This window comes from Colletotrichum jinshuiense, chromosome 9 (assembly GCF_051148585.1).
Source record: "Colletotrichum jinshuiense chromosome 9, complete sequence".
Lineage (NCBI taxonomy): Eukaryota > Fungi > Ascomycota > Sordariomycetes > Glomerellales > Glomerellaceae > Colletotrichum > Colletotrichum jinshuiense.
In genome coordinates, this window is record NC_139316.1 from 2,489,207 (window position 1) to 2,510,435 (window position 21,229).

The 21,229-nt window shown below is 52.0% G+C and overlaps 9 protein-coding genes across 9 annotated transcripts; 5 read left to right on the plus strand and 4 right to left on the minus strand.

The window, feature by feature from the left end:
* Positions 1-1,477: 1,477 nt before the first annotated feature.
* EsH8_IX_000676 (apyrase domain-containing protein) lies at positions 1,478-3,623 on the plus strand (the record flags this gene model as incomplete). Its single annotated transcript, XM_083267012.1, has 2 exons — positions 1,478-1,490; positions 1,570-3,623. The coding sequence occupies 2 exons, from the start codon at positions 1,478-1,480 to the stop codon at positions 3,621-3,623; spliced, it is 2,067 nt and encodes a 688-aa protein (XP_083130577.1).
* Positions 3,624-4,106: 483 nt separating this feature from the next.
* On the minus strand, positions 4,107-4,724 carry EsH8_IX_000677 (OPI10 family protein; the record flags this gene model as incomplete). The annotated part of the gene is made up of 1 exon (XM_083267013.1): positions 4,107-4,724. One exon carries the CDS (start codon positions 4,722-4,724, stop codon positions 4,107-4,109), a length of 618 nt encoding a protein of 205 aa, XP_083130578.1.
* A 791-nt stretch (positions 4,725-5,515) lies between these two features.
* On the plus strand, positions 5,516-6,581 carry EsH8_IX_000678 (NUDIX hydrolase domain-like protein; the record flags this gene model as incomplete). Its single annotated transcript, XM_083267014.1, has 2 exons — positions 5,516-5,559; positions 5,618-6,581. 2 exons carry the CDS (start codon positions 5,516-5,518, stop codon positions 6,579-6,581), a joined length of 1,008 nt encoding a protein of 335 aa, XP_083130579.1.
* A 209-nt stretch (positions 6,582-6,790) lies between these two features.
* EsH8_IX_000679 (DNA-directed RNA polymerase core subunit RPB8) lies at positions 6,791-7,300 on the minus strand (the record flags this gene model as incomplete). The annotated part of the gene is made up of 2 exons (XM_083267015.1): positions 6,791-6,896; positions 6,954-7,300. The coding sequence occupies 2 exons, from the start codon at positions 7,298-7,300 to the stop codon at positions 6,791-6,793; spliced, it is 453 nt and encodes a 150-aa protein (XP_083130580.1).
* Positions 7,301-7,946: 646 nt separating this feature from the next.
* Positions 7,947-9,161, plus strand: EsH8_IX_000680 (PAXNEB protein-domain-containing protein; the record flags this gene model as incomplete). The annotated part of the gene is made up of 2 exons (XM_083267016.1): positions 7,947-8,388; positions 8,455-9,161. 2 exons carry the CDS (start codon positions 7,947-7,949, stop codon positions 9,159-9,161), a joined length of 1,149 nt encoding a protein of 382 aa, XP_083130581.1.
* A 967-nt stretch (positions 9,162-10,128) lies between these two features.
* On the plus strand, positions 10,129-11,007 carry EsH8_IX_000681 (tRNA-intron endonuclease family protein; the record flags this gene model as incomplete). The annotated part of the gene is made up of 1 exon (XM_083267017.1): positions 10,129-11,007. The coding sequence occupies one exon, from the start codon at positions 10,129-10,131 to the stop codon at positions 11,005-11,007; it is 879 nt and encodes a 292-aa protein (XP_083130582.1).
* A 504-nt stretch (positions 11,008-11,511) lies between these two features.
* On the minus strand, positions 11,512-14,090 carry EsH8_IX_000682 (uncharacterized protein; the record flags this gene model as incomplete). Its single annotated transcript, XM_083267018.1, has 3 exons — positions 11,512-11,609; positions 11,687-12,114; positions 12,163-14,090. 3 exons carry the CDS (start codon positions 14,088-14,090, stop codon positions 11,512-11,514), a joined length of 2,454 nt encoding a protein of 817 aa, XP_083130583.1.
* Positions 14,091-15,554: 1,464 nt separating this feature from the next.
* On the minus strand, positions 15,555-16,488 carry EsH8_IX_000683 (exosome non-catalytic core subunit MTR3; the record flags this gene model as incomplete). Its single annotated transcript, XM_083267019.1, has 2 exons — positions 15,555-16,312; positions 16,371-16,488. The coding sequence occupies 2 exons, from the start codon at positions 16,486-16,488 to the stop codon at positions 15,555-15,557; spliced, it is 876 nt and encodes a 291-aa protein (XP_083130584.1).
* Positions 16,489-19,495: 3,007 nt separating this feature from the next.
* On the plus strand, positions 19,496-21,178 carry EsH8_IX_000684 (Anp1-domain-containing protein; the record flags this gene model as incomplete). Its single annotated transcript, XM_083267020.1, has 5 exons — positions 19,496-19,608; positions 19,686-20,365; positions 20,417-20,736; positions 20,790-20,885; positions 20,939-21,178. The coding sequence occupies 5 exons, from the start codon at positions 19,496-19,498 to the stop codon at positions 21,176-21,178; spliced, it is 1,449 nt and encodes a 482-aa protein (XP_083130585.1).
* Positions 21,179-21,229: the final 51 nt, after the last annotated feature.

Consider the following 21,229-nt stretch of genomic DNA (forward strand, 5'->3'; position numbering starts at 1 on the left):
GGGTAGCCGCACATGGTTTTGTGTGCAGCGCTACGGCTGCTACGTAGTTCTCGGGTGCTATGGAAGGTAATCAATCCTGTGGCAATTCAGCCTGGCCAATCTGACACGCCAAGTCAAGGGTCCAACCAAGTTCTTTGGCCCAGTGGGAAGAAAGATGGACCCACTGCTGTCCTGCCCAGAGAGCATCTGAAGAATTCTCACTGTGAGCGCACTGGCCAGGTGGAGGGGATGGCAGCGAAGGTACTTTATGGTAAGAGGGTGGGGAGGAGATTGGCAGCCACTGGAAGTGTGGTCCCCCAAGTCCCCTTCTTTCCCTTCCATGCACGTTCCATTTAGCTGAGGGAGCGGGTGAGGGAAATAATAAGAATAGGAAGGGGAAATGCCCTTTTATTATTATTAACGAAAAGGAAAAAAAGGGAACAAGAGACCACACGCGCGAAAAATCCTTGGAAACCTCATCGCCCCCCTAAGTGACCTGCGATGAGAACTTTTGATGCAAATGACGAAGAGACACACCAGCAAGAGGGAGGGAGAAAATGTGCAGGAAACAGGATGGGTACATTCAACTGCGAACAGTATGAGAGGAGGCAAAGTACAAAAATAACTACAGAGTACGGATGGGATACCTTACACACACTTTTCCTGTCTTTATCCCCTACCAAGGTCACCAATCATGGTCAGCCATCAGATGGTTACGTATCCCCCGTTTGAAGTCAAGACCAGCGTAGACACACGCTGCGCAGTGCAGTGCAGCGCAGCCCAGAACAACACCTAGAGTCGGGTCAGACCGAACTGGTACCTAGGAGGTACCCTGCAGTTCAGTACCCCCTGCGGCACTGGGTATCTTTCAGCCAGCCAGCCAGCCAGCTCTGTCACTCAGTAATCCAATACGAGCCTAGACTTTTCCATCTCCTGCCTTCGTCTCCATCCCCGTCTCTGGCTCCATCTCTGGCTCCATCCCTCCAGTCCAGCCCACGTCTCCAGACTTTCACTCCCGTCCTTGGCTATTCCCCTGACGCGGGTAATCAATCCAGCAATCAATTGTCTACCTTCGTTCTCAATCTCTCCTGACAATCTCCAGGATGACCGACACTCGCTTCAACCCTACTCAAATCATCCATTGAAATCGACTTTCGCCCTACCCCTTACCTTGGCCTACTATCCGTATTTTTAATTCCATTGCTGGCCTTTTTCTCTTCTCGCGAACCCTGCTTATCCGCCTCGCCTCGCCGCGCTGCCCGCTGCGCCCGGCCCGTACCCTTTCCGAATATCCTCGACTTGAACATCGCCTTCGCGCCGAACCTGCAAGGACAACATTCACAACACACAACCCTGCGAACACTCCATCACGCCACCCGGATACGCCAGCCTTGCTCACAAGAACCGACCCCTTTATCGTCGCCCCTCCTGCATCTCACCACCCACAACCTACATCTTCGCCAAAGACGACGCAGCTTGACTGCGCTAGCCGCTCCTCATGGGGAAAAAATGTACACTCTTGGACTTTCCACCCTTACCCCATTCATATTGCAAAGCCCAGCATGCTAACTCGAGCGCTCGCGTGAACAGGGCGATATGGCATCATTTTCGACGCGGGCTCCTCAGGGACGCGCCTGTACGTATACAAATGGAAGGACCATGCCAAGGCCATTAAACATGCCTCCGTCGACGAGCTACAAAGCCTGCCCAAGATCAAGTTGCAAACCAGCGAAAAGATCCGGCCCGGTGTTTCCTCCTTCGCCGAGAAACCTGAGGACATCGGCCACGAACATTTGCAGTCCCTTGTTGACATAGCCCTCAAGGAAGTCCCCGACAAAAAGGTCGCCGATACTCCCGTTTACCTCATGGCCACCGCAGGCATGCGCCTCCTCCCCGACCACCAGCAAAAGGCTCTTTTGCGGAACATGTGCTCGTATCTCCAACAGAACACACGATTTTCGTTGCCTGATTGTAATACAAACATCCAGGTTATCTCGGGCGAGACGGAAGGTTTGTATGGTTGGCTTGCTACAAACTATCTCCTCGGCGGCTTCAATCATCCCGACGAGCACAAGCACGGCAAAGGCCACCACACCTATGGCTTTCTGGACATGGGAGGTGCCTCGGCACAGATTGCCTTTGCCCCTAACAACACAGAGGCAGAGAAGCATGCGAACGACCTCAAGCTTGTTCGTTTGCGGGCTATCGATGGATCCACCATTGAACACCGTGTATTCACGGCCACTTGGCTGGGGTATGGCGCGAATCAGGCTCGCGAAAGGTATATCGACAGCCTCAAGGAACAATACGGCAAGCCCGACAGCCTTGAGATCCCCGATCCATGTCTTCCTGCCGGGTTACGAACGACTCTGAAAGGCGACCCAATCCTCAATGAGTCTGCCAGTCAGGAACTGTCGCTTCTCGGTACTGGTCGATTCGAGGAATGTCTTCGACAAACGGAGCCACTTCTCGGAAAGGACACGCCGTGCGAGGACGAGCCATGTCTCCTCAACGGCCAGCATGTGCCGAGCATTGACTTTGACGTAAACCACTTTGTCGGTGTGTCGGAATACTGGCACACGACACATGGTGTTTTTGGAAAGGACCACAAGACAGCCTATGACCTGGCAACATACCAAAAGAACGTGGTGGAGTTTTGCACTCAAGACTGGACAGACATTGAAGCCAGCATCCAAGCTAGGAAGAAATCGACCTCCCAAAAAGCCAAGAACGCCCAGGAAGCTTGCTTTAAGGCATCTTGGCTCATCAACGTTCTGTACGAAGGCATCGGCATCCCGAGGCCGGGTCTCGAACATACGCCGAATCCCGGCCTCAACGTTACCAAAGGTACTTTGGAGGACGTCAAGGAGAAGGGATTCCTTGACCCCTTCCAGCCTGTAAATGAAATCGATGGCGTCGAAGTTAGCTGGACCTTGGGTAAAATGGTGCTATACGCCGCCGGTCAAGTCCCGCCCAAGGGTACTGCCCTGCCTGTTGGTTTTGGAAGCAATATTGCCGGTGCGACAGATTTCGAACCTGCAGGATCTAGGTTCTCTCCTCTCCCAACCGACAACGACGATGACGATGACTGGGACGATACCGCCGATGAGCTACTGGACAAGGCCAAGACGAAATCGGGGTCTGGAATTTTACTCTTTATCCTGGTATTATTTGCACTGGGCTTTCTTCTGCGCAAGCGAGATCGCCGAGTACGATGGTTCGGCAGGATTGCTTCTGCCGTGCGAGGAACAAGACGTCCGGGCAGCCCCCGGAAGTTTGGACGGGGCTTTTCCTTCACTAACAAACTTTTTGGGCGGTCATCCGCGACCTACGAACGCGTTTTGGAGGAGGGCGATGCCGACCAATTCGAGCTGGGCTCTGTCGATTCGGATGAGAACGAGCACTCCGATAGTAGCGAGGGCTCCAGAGCTGGCCGGTCTTCCGGACTTGCCACACCGAAACTTAATATCGAGCGGTTTGACGACGGACGCCCGCCCTTTTCCATGGATCGTGGTGGTCTGGCAGTAAGAACAGAGAGTCGCGAAAGGCTCGTGCCCAGCCTGGTGAATGCGGGACGTCGCAGTCGCGCTGGTAGCCCGACGAGGTTGAAGAGTCCGCTTATGAAACCTCTGGATGAGGATTGAGTGACGGAAACGCCTGCGTTGGCACAAGACGCCCGCAGTGTAAGATTATTCATGTCTAGCGATTGGACGGGACGCACTAGTGTTCTCTATCCCTTTTTGTTTTCATTTTTTTTTTCATTCTTCAAGAGAGGGCGTTTTCGGAAAGGCGGTGTTAAGAGGCATTTACCCATGGGTGTGCATACGGGCTGGAGGCAGGATTTGGCGTTTATCGTAGGAAGTGTAAGGAGCCGTGTGGACGATGTCATTCTCAGGAGGCATGGTCATGGCATTGGGCCTTTGCAGAAAGGCTTATTTTCCCCTTTCTACGTTAGGGTTGTACGACGCTGAATAGTCTTTCCTCGACACTTTTGGACAGGATTTTCAATCGTAAATTAGACCTTGTTGATCTACATGCTTCAACTGTACAACCACTCGTAATCAGGGTATCGATTAAAGAAAGAAAGGTATTTTATACGATGGAAAATATGAAACCAGCCATATCAATCAATCCTGCGGTCTTTCTAGGAAGCTTGGATCGGATCTCACACGGCTCTCGAACTTCTTCCACCACTCCTCGAACGCTTTGAGTGGGACCACCTCGATGCCGCCGGGGCCGGCTGTGCCACTGAAGCTTGCGAGGAAGTTGAAAGCATTCTTGATGATGTTCTGCGCCAGAAGCTGTGTGGAAGGCTGCGATGCCGTAGCACCCCCCGAGTTGGAGGACCGGCCTGCTGAGAGCTCTTGGATGCGAGAAGCGACCGAGTCGGCTGGCTCAATCGAGATGCCAATTACAACGTTGCCGTTGTCTCCACTGTTGTTGGAATTCCCAGCGTTGATCTTGAAAATGGCACTTTCCTTCCCCATTCCTATGCCGCCGAGGAACTTGAAGTTTGGCGTCTGACCTGTTGCGGAGGCGGCGGCGACGTCGACAGCCGTGGCGAAGTATATGGCAGCAGCCGTGTCCGGGGGCAGGACGATGCCGGGGAGCAGCATGACGGTGATGTGAGAGAAAGGACGGGCGGCGGATATGGAGTACAGGAAAGAGGTTTCGGATGGCGCCGATGTTGGGTCCGTCAGCAGAGGCTGGCCGGCCGGGACGACGCCAAATAAAGGGCTGGGCATGGTGGGTTCAAGGTGTAACCGGAAGATCCTTCGCAGAGAAGATACCAAGCTCGGTATAATCAGGCGGTACCAGTGGTTTTCGAGTACCCTTCACAGTATGTCGAGGCAGCGAGCGATTGTCACGCAAGCTCTTGGCCGACTTACTACAGATTTCAAGGGAGTGTTGTCGTTTTTGTAAGCCGTCAATCGCAAAGTCGGGTAGGTCTGCGGTCGATAAAGAACAATTGAAGAGGTATTATTGATTATATGAGAGGAAATGGATCGATGATGCTCAGTTTAAGCCTCCCGTCTTTTAATACAAAACAGGCGTCATGGGCTAATGAGGCTGAAGTTTAGCCCGAATTATCAGAATCTCCAGAGTGGGGGGAGGGGCAGGAACCTCCGAGACGCTGGGAGAATCCTCCATGCTCACGGCACGGATTTCTACCAATCATATGACGGCACCAGATCCGCTGCTCTGGTACATGTATGTACGCACTCTGGGACTACTCAACTTGCACACTAGTAGGTCCTTTCTAGGGAACCTTTGCATTTCGGTGTCTTGACAGAGTCAACCGATCCGGCTTCGTTTTGCTTTATTTTAACTGCGCTCTCCATTACGCGTACGTCCAAAGTAATTTAACAGGCGGTGGATACGAGGCTTGTTGCATGCTCACCTTCTGAAGCCAAGAGTAGGCTCTCTCTTTCTTGTCTTGGAGTACAACCAAAGGCTCATGTTACGGGCGTTGTACTTACCCCGCCGCATACTACGATCAGTCGCCCAAACTTGTAGAAGCAACTACCTCCACAAGATGAAGATTTTCACCAATATTGATCTCATTGATCAAGTAGACTCGTGAGAGCCGTCATATGATCAGCTCGAAACCGAACCCCGCAGCTGACCAGCGACGCAGGTACCCGTACGAGCAGGACAGGGCGCGGTATGCCGAGACGCATGTGCCCATATACACTCTTATTTGGAAAGAATATGAGAGTGAGGTGCCCCTCGGATACGTCCTGCCAAGGGTTGTGGAAAAACTGGTCCAGGCACCCGTCAGCATCAAAGGCGAGATCCAAGTTGATTTCGAAAAGCGCACTGTTCTCGCCTTTCAAGGACCGACGCTGGAGAGCCGCACCAAGTTGGCAGCCGAGCTGTCCGACTACTGGAGGGCAGTCGACGCCTTTCCTATCCTCAGAGGTTGGCGCGATGAGCTTTGGCCCGTTTACGGCCGCAACGGCGAGCTTCTATTTGATATAGAAAGGGCCGCCTCAGGATTGTTCGGCGTCATGAGATACGGCGTTCATCTGACGGCATTTGTGCGTTGTCCGTCCGCGAGTCATGGTATCAAGATTTGGGTCCCGCGTCGTTCCCCAACCAAGTCGACATTCCCTGGGATGCTAGATAATACGGTCGCCGGCGGACTGATGACGGGCGAAGACCCTTTTGAGTGTGTCATCCGCGAGGCAGATGAGGAGGCTAGTCTACCGGAGCATGTCGTTCGCAAGCAGGCAAAGCACGTGGGTGGTGTCTCGTACATTTACATCACCGAAACAGAGGCAGGGGAGGAGGGACTCATATACCCCGAAGTTCAGTGGATTTATGATCTCGAACTACCTGAAGATGTCGTGCCGCAGCCAAAGGACGGCGAGGTTGCCGAGTTTAGCTTGTGTACCGTCGAGCAAGTCCAAGAAGGACTGACACAGGGCAAATGGAAGCCCAACTGTGCCTTGGTTGTCCTCGACTTTTTTATCCGCCACGGCATCCTAACCAGACAAAACGAGCCTGAATACGACCAGATCGCGCGGAGAATTCATCGACGACTGCCATTCCCAGGGCCGCATAACCAGGACCCATTCCTTGGGGCCATCGATGGCTGAACTAGCCTGAGTCTCGAGAGCGGGGATATCATGAGCAGCAAAACCCGGTCCCCTTATTTGTTTCTTAACTCCGCTCTCGATTCCTGATTCTTCATAGCATCACGGATATAGCTTTAGTAGATTTTCTCGCCGCCTCGCGTTTGTGCGAGCTAGAATGGAACGGAATGAGGCTGATAGTCACCCACTATGGGTAGTTCCAGCGTTGTTTATCATTTCTTGATCAAGAGGTAGACATAGTCGACCCTCAGGGGAGTGAGCTTCTTATAGGGGCCCTCGAGGGACATCAAGAGACCACCAAAGGAAACGTAGGCCTTGCTGTTAAGAGGATACCGTCAGCCTCCGAATGCTGCACGTCATGGGTGGGGAACTAACATGGTCTGCCCGTCATCAGCGTCCTCGAACTTGTAAATCTTTCCGTAGCAGACATAGTCGAACATGTCGGCCAAAGTGGGCTCCCGGTCCTGGTTGCCCTTGGTCACATCCCGCCATCCCTTCTCGTCGTCCTTGCTGCCATCGTGGGCCAGGGAAGTAGCCAGAACCACGTGTAGACTGTCAGAGACAGAAGCTGGGAACAGCTCAATGTTGATGTCGAGCGTCATGAGGGTCTGATTGTCCGTCGAGGTAGCAGAGATACGGGCGACTCGGTCATACTTGGATTGGTCGTAGTTGGTCACCGTGAAGGACTCCTCAAAGAGGGTGACATCGCCGCTGCCAGACATGTTTGCTGGTCGGTTTGGGGCAGTCCCTCAACACGAAGAGTTCGAATACTATTGTAGAGTAGGCCGGGCTTTCCGTAATATTGCTTAAAGGTCGTACGGAGTGACGCGCGCACCTCGAGTATCGTAGGGAAACAGTTGCAGAATCGGCGTGAAGCTCTGGTAGAAGACGGGGAGAAAAAAAAACCATTTGAGATCGAGTTACCCAGCATAGTATGCAATGCAATGCAACTGAAGAGGGTACGTACCTAGGTAGTTAGCGTGGCTGCCAGTGAAAGATGTACTGTACTGGAGCTCAAAATTTTTATTTTTATTTTTTTTGGGTACCTTATGGAGCAAGTGACCCCCACCTGCCCTCTTCAGTGACCTTGGTGAAGCAGGTACCTGGACAATGTGCCTCTATACGTGGATATCCCCCCTCGCATCCAGCAAAACAATCGTTGTACATTGTGCTTGTCGAATCTCCAAGCAAAGGCCTTCCAAATTGAGCAGGTGAGAATACATTCTTAGTTGATACGCGGCTTTTCTTTTAACGCTTGTCTAGGTATCTGAATTGGGTAATTGCAAGTACAAGACAGTTCATCGTCCCTAAATTGGGCAGGTGGGATTTGTGACTCAGAAAACAATACGCAATCACGACAACAGTGCCATGTCTTTCAGGAAGAAGAATGTGGTCCTCGGCTCATCTTCCAGAGGGCCGGCCAGAGATTCTATAGTCCCCAAACAGGAAGTGTCACCGCCGGCGGGAGTTCGCCCTTCACCCCTTGACGGCCGCCTGACGATATCGACAGGAACAGCATCTCTAGATCAACTTTTGGCAGGACACGCTGGTCTGCCTCTTGGATACAACCTTCTCATCGAGGAGTCTGGCACGACAGACTTTGCTGGCGTACTTCTCAGATACTATGCCGCAGAAGGTCTTGTACAGGGCCACCAAGTACACGTCCTTGGTCCGACCGAGGCATGGAGAGGCGAGCTGCCAGGGCTTGGCAAGACCAGTAATTCAGGTCGAAGCAAATCGACACCGGTCTCGGGGGAGAAGATGAAGATCGCGTGGAGATATGAGAGCCTTGGCAACAGCAACAGCCCAGGTACGCCGTCCCCTATGTTCCCGCAGTGATATCAATATGCCCAGAACCACTAAACGATTACTAAAGAAAGGAACAATGGTGTCGCGAGTACATCTGAAATTTTCTGTCACTCTTTCGACCTTGGGAAAAGGCTACAGCCAAGTGATATAAAAGGACACTTTCATGCAACATCATCAATGGCTGCCATAAGTTGGCTTCAACCCTCGGCGCCGGCTACCTCATCGCCGCTAGATATGTTTATTAGCAACGTTTCAACGAAGTTGAATGCGTCTGCTCCCGGCACTGTCCACCGGATATTGGTTCCGAGTCTCTTATCGCCTGCGCTGTACGGCTCCTCGGTCTGCCGGCCCTCAGATGCGCTGCAGTTCCTACACAAACTGCGAGCGCTACTGCGCCAGTACAGTGGAAGCCTGACGGCAATTGTATCGCTCTCTACGTCGTTGCACCCGCGATCAACTGGGCTCACAAAATGGATGGAGCTGCTATTTGATGGAGTGCTGGAAATGCTGCCGCTGCCGAGGAAAGTGCACGTACAGCCGAACACCAAGTCGGAAGATGTGGTGCAGGGGATGCTCAAGGTGCATAGTCTTCCTATCTACCACGAGAGAGGAGGGGGCTTGGAGGGTCAATCATCGCGGGAGAATCTGTCATTCAGATTAAGCGGCTCGAACGGGCTGGTCTTCAAACCCTACACATTGCCACCTCTCCTAGACGAAGATGATGCAAAGGGGGCCAATGAGGAGGGGAAGAAGGGAGAGAAGCTTGACTTTTGAGTCCGGTATTTGCTTTTGATCGGCGGCACTCGAGCCAAACACCCGTGTGAATAGTTTGAATGTGTAGTTTGGACATATACGAAATTTCAAAAGACTGTTGGATTACGTGACAAGAATACAGGCAGGCTGTCAGCAGCAGCTGCCGATCGCCGGCCGCGGCAGCGGCCGCAGCAGCGGAGCCCGGAGATTACGTCTCCGGGCTGCCAACAGCTATATCTACACTTCTGCTGCTGCTGCTGCCAACCTTCTACTTTCCCTTCTACATACCGATTTACAGCTTCCGAATATACCATAGATATTCGGCGAGCTCCAGCCCATACGGGCAGTCCTGTTGTATACAACAGATACCCTGTGATTCCAACAAGACTCAACACAATGATACGAGAAGGGTGTGCCAAGCCATTGATTTCTTGAACATGCCCCACTAAACAGTAAAATAAAGACGCGTTTCAAACTCCGATTGGTCTCTAGGTTGAAGTGCGCAGGTTGCCTGCGACCTGCCGAAGCTATATCACACTGATTTTGAAGTTGAGAGGCGCACAGCCACAGCGCCCCGAATTTGTAGTGCCGAGTACGGAATCGCAGTAACACAGGGGAAAGTGGGGCCAACAGACTACAGCCGCTTGACCGCCCTGCCCCACACCAGCATGGACAACTGTGCGCCATTGAAATCTCTTTTCTCTCTCAGAAATTCTTCGGCTTCCTTTTCTTCCTGACTACGACCATCAAGCGTCAGGGTAAGTCAAATCAAGATCTCCTTCATCCCCCAAAGCTCAAATGATTAAACACTTAAACCTCAATCAATCTGTCAATCCACTGACACTCTGTGACGATACTTATCATTAATGAGATATGATATTACGGCTACATTACTGTTTTATTTTTCGCGTTTTGCCTACGAGTTTACTCCAGGTGCTAACACTCGCAACGCAGGAAGAAAACTAAGCCTCCAATATCCGACGCAGAAATGGCGTCAGAGGGTTATACGACCCCTCCCGTGCGCATTTCGAAGATTGCAGACCGCTATCTCGTTTTTGAATCCGAAGATGTGGCTTTGATCCGACGCAATCACAACATATGCTCTGTATTGGTGGGAACAACACCACAAAATCCGACACAAAATGTGTTTTTAAGTTTACCGCTAGAGCTACTGCCAGAAGAAGCCAGTGTGCTTCTGGAGCAGAAGGTAGGCCGTCTTGTCGACGAGTCATCGCACCACCTATCCTCCCTTCGCTCTCCAGACAAGGCCACCCGCCAGGCCTACATTGCACTGTTGAAGGACCGTCGGCATAAGGCACAAAGAATATTGGCGGAGGATCAGGCTAAGAAGGCTGCTACGGAACTTGCGCGGAAGAGCGCAGGAGCGAAGACATCACTGGCTGGTCCAATGACTGGCGGTGGTCAAACGGAAGGATCTTACTCGGGTAAGCCCACACAGAACGGTCTTATCAAACTTGGTGAGGGTGGGGAAGCAAAGTCTTTGATGGTCACGCCGACAAGCAGCAGTGGCATGGTAATTCCTTCGGACAATATCTTGGAGGCAGTACCTAGGCCTTCTGCTACCCCATTGCACCGGCATTTACAATCCAGGGGTTATTTCATGACGCCAGGCTTGCGCTTCGGAGCCGACTACAGTGTATACCCCGGTGATCCGCTTCGATATCACGCTCATTTTCTCGCAACGAACTATGAGTGTGATGAGAAGATACCAATGCTTGACGTCGTTGGAAGTGGTCGCTTGGGCACATCTGTCAAGAAGGGCTTCCTGTTTGGCGGCGAGGTTCCTGAACCACATAGCCCTACAAAACGGGTTTGCACCTTTTGCGTCGAATGGGCTGGAATGTGATTGATAGAGGTCAAGACCCTGATGAAGGTGCCGCTCGATGCCAAGCCTAGTACTCGTGTACAATACTAAAAAGATACCCCTTGCGTTTAATGAAACAAAATATACTAGTAGCCACAAACGCCTGCATGACTATTCATTCGTGTTTGAAAGAAAAAGGAAACCCTGTATTTCTGCTCGTGGTCTCCACCTGAACAGTTCAATGTAATATTCCTTGCTCCTATTTCTTAGGGCACAAATATTCTACTGAAACTGATAACTTCCCTGCGGCAACAGACACACTTATCAAAATTGTTCATAGCAAGTGAAACTCGACAGTCATCGCATAGGCTGAGACAACGGCAGGGCCACACGATGATTGTACGAGGAGAACTTTGACAGACAACACATTGAGGGCCGTCTGGGCCCAGACCAGCGGCTCCCTCCGCCCAGGTCGAAGCACTGTCTGCAGACCGAGAAGACTGAGAACGACGGGACAGCAGCAGCAACTCCAAACGCTGAGCCTCCTCATCCGGCGTCATCTTGGCCGGCCGCGTCATGATACGAGTTACCCTCCCCACAGGCTGAAGTATCATCGTCTTTTGTAGCTGCTGTGATCTGCGATACTGGGATCTGGTCATAATCCTGTTGCTACTCAGATGGGCAGCCAGTGAGTGTGCCTCCTCTCTCTCCTCAGGGTTACTGGGGTGAAGCAGACGTGCTAGATCTGACAGCTGGAATGAATCTTCGGGGGCTGGCGTAACTTCACGTGAGCCCCAGGACCTAGACTGCGTTGGTGTTCTTTGCCCGTCATCATCTGACTCCCATTCGCTATTGTCGGTGCTGAAAGATATGACGCTCGTTGCATCATCCTCGTCATCAGACGCATCTGGTTGATATTCGCCGCTGTTGTCCATCGAACCCCACCAACCACCCTTAAGCCACCACCCATAAAGTGTCGAGTCAAGATCGGCTTCATTGACTGGGGCCAAACTCTGGCTTCCTCTCCACGCCTGCTGCCTGAATTCGGACTCAACATCAACAGCATCAATCCTAGGAATATTCATGCTTGACTCGACTAGGCCCGCAGATAGGTGGTCACGGGTTCCGCCACCATTCAGTTGGGAGTTCCTTGTATCGTTAGCAACTTTTGGGCGACGAACTATCCACAGCAAAAACTGTGGTGGACGAATGCCCGTCTTGGAGAGGATTTTCAGGGTGGCTGTGGCCCAAGCTCGGAATATCAGTCTGTTGATATTCATGAGGAAATCCAGTGCCATCAACCACCTGCCGCTCCTTTCCGCAGCGCCAACACCGTCCCTTAATCTCCGCTCGCCTGACCGAGACTTGGGCACTTTCTGCGCTGCTCGTTCGCGGGCATAGCCGTTCGTGGTCAACAAATGGTCGTCTTTTACTGGCACTAAGCCAATAGTGCCTACAGTGTCGTAGTGCGGATCGGTAGCACCAGCCCCAATCCACTGGGCTCGCAACTCCTCAAGCTCACGATACCTTTCCTCTTCAAGCCATGTATGTGGTCGCATGTTGACGTCCCTGTCTTCGTTCAGATATACGGCCTCGCTCGCCATAGTAATCGCGCCGAAGCCGGTCCGTAATAATGCCGTGTAGAAATCCATCTCCATGCCTATGCGGATATCGGACAGTGAAAGGTTGGCCTGCATATTCCCATGAGCTTGAGACAGTCGCTCGCGAAGAGTGAGCCTCTGGCCCGTTTGCCCATCTGCTGGGGTAAGGGCAGCTAAGCCTAGCGCCAGGAGATAGATAAAAAGACAGACCAGAATGCCACCGAGCACGAGTACATGAGGAATGAAGCCGATGATGCAAACCGTGGGAAACCTGAGCAGGCCTTGCCTTGCTGGATCGTCCAGGGAAAATGTAATGGCACTCCACAGGATACTCGCCATGAAGCAGAGGCCCCAGAAGCCGGTACTGATAAGGCGGAATTTGGCCTGTAGGTTAAAAATTCCCAACACATGACTAGTGATGTGACTCATAGTGGAGAGAAAGGCAACTAATAAAACTTCTGGTGACGTGTTGACCCTTCTAAGGATCATGGAACGACTGATTGCAATGCTGCTGCCAGAGTTTGACGTGGCTTCCGATGCTTGGGATTGAGTGAATAAGCCCCAACCGAGTTGATTGCTAATGGCGGCGTCGGCCTCGGCAAAGGCAAGAGAGTGCTCAAATAGCGTCATGCCTGTCTCAGCAGACACAGGGCGGCCCTGAACAGCGCAAGAGATGGTTTCCAGGAATTGGCTTAGACAGAAAGTCCCAAAGAGCGGCCACAGTAAAGATAACGATCCTCGCAAGTCTTGCGCCGAGTTTTCCATCTCCGCTGGTACCATACCCACGGCCCTGCAGGACTCTGCGTCTGAAGCACCCAGCAACAGCGCAGAGCTCATGGTGTGGAGAAAGCCTCCAGCCTGTGAAAACATGAGTTCGGAGCTCTTGCTTGTATTCCCCCAGCGCATTTCCGAGAAATCAGGGGATGTCTGGCACTGAACTGAGCGCAGAAGACCACGAGCCTGTACCAGAAACAGGACGACTGGAAGCCCGCGGAGGAAAAGCCGAAAGGGAAGTGTGAGACGCAACCGACGGCGTGTGGCCGCAAAGATATGGGTGCGGTTGAGGACTATGGCCATGGCGATACAGCAGAGGGCCCATTTACTTGTGGCATAGCTGAAGACGCTGCCGAGTCCTTTGGCGCCTTCCATGGTGAACTTGGGGGCTGCGGCACCAGTATCCGGGTCCGATAGAGCAGCAGGCCCATGCTCTTGGGGGTAGGCTATGGGAGGGGGAATATTCATGCTGAAGGCAGCAGTCGTTGCGGCGGTTGTGTGTAGGATTCCGGATCCTGTTGCTTCGGGAATAATTCTCTGGCCAAGACCATCAAGGGAATCGGGGAAGGGTAGGTAGGCCGTGAGTTTTCTGACCATTCTCGGACCAGCCCATACCAGATCCTCGAGGGACGGGGCGAGCTTTGTAATGTTGACGGCGTGTTGGAACTGGTAAGCAGTCCACAGGGAGAGGTTTTGCCAAACCCTGGGATGGTCTAGCGAAGCAGAAGCAGGAGCATGCAGGTTCTCCATGGTCATCTGTAGAGAACGCCAGTATCAAAATCGGGTTACGGCCAGGGTAGCGCCGGTAGCCTTATCGCTCGAGGCGGCTGGAAGTGTCGCGACACGAATCATAGGCGGTGGGGTCGAAGGCGGAAGAACATGATGCGGACAGAGATCAGAAGACGGGTCGTCAGGTGTAAACAATGAACAATGCAACCAGTCTCTAACTCGGAAGGTTGTAGTCGGTCGCGTTTGTCGACGATCAAGTTCGGAGTCAGTCGAGGTTGGCTGAACGGCTCCAGAGTCGGATGGGGTGGGTAGTTGTGGTGGTAGTACTGGTAGTGGTGTTGGTGAGGAGACGGACGGAAGCTCGGATGAGATGGACGTCGGGTTATTGTCGAGTGCGAAGCTCACTGTGGCAGGGAACTGGAAACCGGGGTTGGACTGTTTGCACATGAGAGGCGCCTTGCCTACCTAAGGTACCTTGTGGTGCTTGCATCGGGGTAAAGTGGAGGCACGTTCAAAGTCCTTCAGGTGCCCAGCCCCCCCCCCCGGGCTTGCCCAATAGTCCCCAAAATCATTGAATCCCGGGATACCGGCAACGGTAACCTGATTGAGTTAGTTCGTAACCCCGAGCGAAGCCGCACGAAATTGGAAATCTAGGTAGTTAGATAGAATATGGTATGAATGTATTGTGCTACTTGATATTGAATGTGATCAACCACCTACCAAGGTCATCATGCAAAACTCCGAGGCGGTTAGGACGCTTGCCATCGCAGAGTCTGTTTGGAATTATCCTCAACACAAGGAATACAGGAGCAAATACACCCGCGATAGTCTTTGGCAAGTCACCCTTGTTACCGCAGAAGCAGCACCGAAGCAGCATTAGATGGCCTTCGACATTTGTTTCGTAGACATTTCACCGCAAGGCTCATCTTCGGATGTAGCACACGAGAGACGCAGATAACACCGGAAGCTTGCTTGGTTCATCTCATAGTATAACATGCCTACCAAAGACCGTCCTACTGCCCTTGACTGCAGTGTTGGTCATCTCTGACCGTCGACAGTCATTTTGCAATACATTGCTTGCCGAAGCTTCCACGGGACCCAGCCTCCAGCTGTCTGGATAGTGTAAACTGCCAATCGCTGGGTTTGCAGGCGGATAAAGACTTTTTACACCTGTACCAGAGACCCGTAAACCATAACGGCGACCCTAGTACTCCGTGTTGCCTCTGGTTCGTGTGACGGGAAACCCGTCACCAAGTTCCCCTTTACATGCAAGCTATGCTTTAATGGCTGCCACTCAGTCCCCGAAGGATGTCTATCAGGGCAGCCACGGACGCGCCACGGTACAACCCCAGACTGCCTGGATGCTCTGCCTGCACAGTTGTTAGGTTGGCAACTGCGTCTTCAGTTGAAGCAGAGTGCAGCTGGCGATGGCTTGTGGTCCTTGAGTACGGTGTCGCCTTGGTACGTCGTACGAGTTTGATTCGTCTAGCTAGTAGGTGGCTGGTTTTCCTGGAGTCTTTCAAGGACCGCTCGGTAGTTTCCTTTCGAGGCCTGGATTGCACGGCCCACTAGCTTTGTATGAAGCAAAGGGTCGGTCGGCGACAGCTGGCCTTTTACCCAAAGATTGGTGATTTCAGCACGACTGGGCAAGTAAGCGACACAGCAGGCAGCCAATATTCTATCGTGCTCCGAAGACACCGGGTCCAGAACAACTAGCGTTGCTACCGTGTTTTTGTCATCTGTAGCGACAAGTGCTGCGACGCCACCTGTGACCATGTCCACGCAGTCGATGCCGGCATCCGCGAGAGCCGCCGCAGCGACGGTGATGCATCCACTAAGAACATTCATCATGTCCCATTCCGCATTGCCTTGAACATGAGAAGCCTCTCGTTCCTGGTCGCCTTCAATGATGGTGACGATAACGTCAACGCCACTTTTCGGCCATCGGTCGGCAATGATAACCCCGCGAAGAGCAGTGTCAAGATGAACGCTGAGATCTCTCTCACTTGAGTCGCGGAGGTAGCCTCGGCGTTGACGCGTGGCAAAAGGAGCGTACTTGACGTGGGTTGAGAGCACCAGGTAAGGTGAGAATGGTGCGGATCGAGGCAATGAGCGAGGTCCATGAACGGTGCAGATGAGCTTCATGCCATTGACCTTGGAGTCTGAATTGGCCTGGCCCTGGGGTTGCTCGATCTCCATGTAAGCCGAGCCAGACGCCGTGGGGGTCACGCCAGTTTTGAGGACTTGAGTATGGTTAGTATCATCAGGCACAAAAAATAAGAAACTGAGTGTTGAACTAACAAAGTCCTCGCACACCGTTTGCCGGCCTTGCTCTAGGAATAGAAACAGGGATTGTTGTTTCGTAAACTGGTGGCAATGTTGCACCGGGTGGCCCATTGATTCTTCGTCGATCGGCCATACTGATACAGTTTGATGGCTGTTGGTGAACTGATTGGTATGAGAGGTATCTAGATGCTCGGCCAAGGCAGAGGGCAGGGGCAAGGCGATCGTGCAGTTCACTGACGATGCGATTTTGTCACTGACTTGTTGCTAATTCCTCTGCTTGAATTCGTGCTGCGATTTGGAGCTGGCGCACAGGCTGACTCTGATCCTTTGCGTGGAAGTATGACTTGAGAGGCAGCCTCAGTAAGAGCTGAAGTGAATTTTTACCAAGTGCCTTACTGGCAAGCTCTTGCCTGGTCCCGTTTAATTCCATATATACATCCAAACTAACCCCACTCTAAGAGGAAGCGAGCTGGTGTGGATACATGTCTTTAAGCCATATAGTCAGCAAATACTTCAAGCTCAAATTTTTTTGCTTCGTTCCCTTTTCTACAAACCTCAACCACAACTTGCTTTTAGCTGTCGTGGTAAGCAGCAACAAAGATGCTGCAGCCGTGAGGCCCTGCGACAAGCCATATTTCAGATGGTAAGTTTTATTTTTCGGTAACTTCCCGCTTCAGTCTTCCATTTTCCTGATGTATACCATACCACTGGTTCACGCGATCACCTGAGCGCACGAACAACATGCACTACCATCTGACCCTCCTCCCATGTTGGATTTCTATCAAAAGATTCTCAATGACACTTGGAGGCAAGTGCTGACTTTACTATCTAGGGTTCTTGGCCCGGAATTGGATGCTCTCTTGCCATCTGAGTCGGACATGCCGTACAAAAAAGATATTTTTAACCTGGTAAGTCGACATATGCTACAGCCGCTGCTACCACCTATACCCACGTCAATGATGAAAAACTCTTTCATTCAGTTCTGCTACTGAGCTCTGTGATGATACCCATATACCAAAAAAACTTTGTCTGATACGACATGTCTTTTACTCCACTGTTGGATTTTTTCAAGACGAATCAGTCTGCTGACTTTGATTTACTAGTAATAGGCAAAAAGTATCTCAAACGTCTAAATTAATGGACGAAGGGCAACTTGAACTGAGTGCTCGCTCTTAGCTGAGACGAATTTCCACAATGGTAAGGCTTTTTATACTATTTTGCTTTTCAAGCTTTGTCCCTCGCCTGTCTCCCTGATGACAATAGCTTATCCATTCAACTATTTCACGCCTGCCGAGCCATTCTCCCACACTGGAGCTCCTCTTCGGAGGGGTAAGGATGGTGGTGGAGTTGATTCCCTTGGGGATCGTAATTTGGCTTCAGCGCTTTGGCCCTCGGTTTTTCGTTCTGAGGTTCCGTGTGGTTGAGGCCGGTTAGGCTGAATGCGTACACTGGCTTATCTGACCCGATGTAAATTCTGTCGATTAAATGACTGCAGTCTTTTGCTTCTCTTGCTAACGATGCCTTCGTTTAGGGGTGATGGTGTTCTTCACGCCTGATTACGCAAACAATCAAGGTAATGTATCTGTGCCTTTCTTTCCATTTTCTCTCCCTCGAAACTTTCGATCCCTTTAAAGGGGGATGTGATGTACTATGGTTGGCCTGGTTTCCAAATTTGACAATTCGCATGTGGGTTGAAATGTAGAAGTTTTGGCCGAAATCGCGCGTTTGGGCGCGATTGGTGTTAAACAAAATGCCCGTTTGGCGATGCAACTTATCTCTGTTTGTCTTTAGCCTCAACCCCGTACTGTCAGGCCCTGCAAATGTAGGCAGTCTGGACGAGGGCGCTATCGCTGTCCAGGACAAACCTGATCAGAGGCTTGTGTGGTTAGTGCCCGTAGCTATCTTAAGAAATTCCCTGGCTGAGCCTCATGCCCCAATTTTCGCCAACTACCTACCTACCTAGATCCCACTTCGAGTGGCCTTTTGTTGTATTACGCAGACCTTCGTGTACGGCGATCTGTATCCGCAACAGTGTGGAGATAGTATTATGCGACAGTACTCTGCGGATACTGGAATAGAGGCAGCAAGTTGGACAGTCCAAAGAACCATGACGGACCCCATTGCGAAATGGCCCAACTCAGTCTCGCTCGTGGTTTTAGCTGCCCGCACTTAAGGGACCGACGAGCTGCGGCTGGCCGATCAGTAAGCAACGGCCTTCACCGAGTTAGATTGTCTTGGGTCACCTTTTGCTCAAGTAACTCAGCTTCGTAATATTCCATGGTCTGTTCCTGCTCTCCCATGGAACACAACACAAGAATACACAATCAGATGGGTTCGGATGTTCTAAATGCAAGCGCCGATAGAACACTGTGTCCTGGTATAAGACAAATGGAAGGGAGTCTTAGGAGCCCAAGACTTGGCGGGCAAGTTTGACAATCTTCGCCTACCTAAGTAGGTAGAGAGGTCACCAGTAAGGAGATAGTGGCGGTGCCTCGGCCCTGGCAACTACAACCAACCCCCTTCCACACCTATACCTTTCATGGCTGCCGGTTAGCTTACAGCTTGCTAAAAAGATGCCCGACATGCAGGTGAACGTGAGCTGAGGGATGCACCTGTCCCGAACATTGGGCCAATCATATCGCGCGCCCCGCAGTAACCAAGACATCTTGACTTGGTCTTCCGCCCTACCTTTGGTGGGTTAGGACGCTAAGCTGTGGTGCTGTACCCCTACAGTGTCCGTGCAGGGGCCAGGTAGATGACAGTTATGGCATCCTGAAAATAAAATAATACGTAGCCAACTGTGACTGGACCCAGATCCAGACCCGTATTCAGTTGAATCTCCCTTCCCCTGTATCATACCCGACGACGCGACCCTTTCGTTCCCCATCCCCTCGACGCCTGTCCATTAGCCATCACGATCGCGGCTTCGACGACCCTCAAGACTCTCCCTGTTACTTCTGCCCCGCCTGGCACAGAATCCTTTTCTCGGCAGCCCGATCGCAGCATACGTTCCCCAGATATAGATGCTCCCAATTGCTTAAACCTCACAACTCCCAAGGGCTGGGCTAGGTGCTCTGTTGCCGTTCCAACTATCCACCTTCGGCTCGGGATCGGGAATTGGACTTCCACCAGTGCCCTGGATGTTGCCATCATATGCATCCTCGGCCACCTCGAAGGTGATGCCCCGGCATCACTCGAGCGGCTACTCCAATGGATACCCAAGGGGTAACACCTTCGAGATATCGCCTCATAGGTAATGCCAACTGTACCACCAGTACCTACTTGACTCTCTGCGCCTCGCACTACTGACTCTCTTATTCTATCCGACAGATACCAGCCGCGAGGCACAACGCCTACGAATCGTCGCCGACAGCGCTTAGTTACTCGGTTGGCCATCGTCGCCGCTGTGATCATCTTCTTCCTCGTCTTTATCTGGCCGGGAGCCTCACTGACGTCGATTTTCTCACTCGGCCTGCTTTCCGCCAGCGACGAGTTGCAACTAGAAACGGTTAGATACTACGACCTTAGCAACGTGCAAGGAACTGCTCGGGGCTGGGAGCGCGAGGAGCGCATCCTTCTCTGCGTTCCTCTACGCGACGCCGAGCCCCATCTGCCAATGTTCTTCTCCCACCTCCGAAATTTTACCTATCCTCACCACCTTATCGACCTCGCATTTCTCGTTTCCGACTCCAAGGACCGCACGCTTGAGGTTCTCTCCAACATGCTTGAGGAGATCCAGGCCGACGAGGACGCCAAGCAGCCGTACGGGGAGATTTCCATCATCGAGAAGGACTTTGGACAAAAGGTCAACCAAGATGTCGAGAGTCGCCATGGCTTTGCTGCCCAAGCAAGCAGAAGAAAGTTGATGGCGCAAGCCCGGAATTGGCTACTGAGTGCGGCCTTGCGACCATATCACTCCTGGGTGTATTGGCGCGATGTTGATGTCGAGACGGCTCCTTTTACCATTCTCGAGGATTTGATGCGTCACAATAAGGACGTAATTGTTCCCAGTAAGCTCAATTATACGCATCAGTGAAGAGGACCAGGCTAATCAGTCCTAGATGTTTGGCGTCCTTTGCCAGACTGGCTTGGGGGAGAACAGCCATACGACTTAAACTCCTGGCAAGAATCGGAAACAGCACTTGCTCTCGCGGACACGCTTGACGAGGACGCTGTGATTGTTGAGGGCTACGCTGAGTACGCCACTTGGCGACCTCATCTGGCATACCTGCGGGATCCGTACGGCGACCCAGACATGGAGATGGAGATTGATGGAGTGGGAGGTGTCAGCATTTTGGCCAAGGCTCGAGTTTTCCGCTCAGGGGTCCACTTCCCAGCATTCAGTTTTGAGAAGCACGCCGAAACAGAAGGGTTCGGAAAGGTAAGAGCTCTGCTTGGAGATAATGGGACAGTCCCACTGACCATCCCCTGTAGATGGCAAAACGGATGGAATACTCCGTCGTCGGCCTACCTCACTACACGATTTGGCATCTTTATGAGCCCAGCGTGGATGACATCAAACACATGGAGGTATGCTAAACCCCTTAAAGCGAGATGGAGAGCACAATTTTAATATGGTACAGGAAATGGAACAAGAAAGGCTGGAGAGAGAGAAAGAAGAGGAAGAGAAGGCTGAAAAGGCCAAGAAGGTCAAGGAACAGTTCGGAGATGCCAGCAGCCAATGGGAGAAGGATAAGTCGGACATGCAGAACCTCGTGACTGAGGACAAGGAAACGAAGGAATCTAAAGACCTGAAAGAGAAGGAAACGAAGGAAACGAAGGAAACGAACGACGGGGGCTTTGCTAAGAAACCGGAGAGTTGAAGAGGAGGGTAAATGGCGCAAGCCCGGCCAGTTGGACGTTGTTGAGATCTG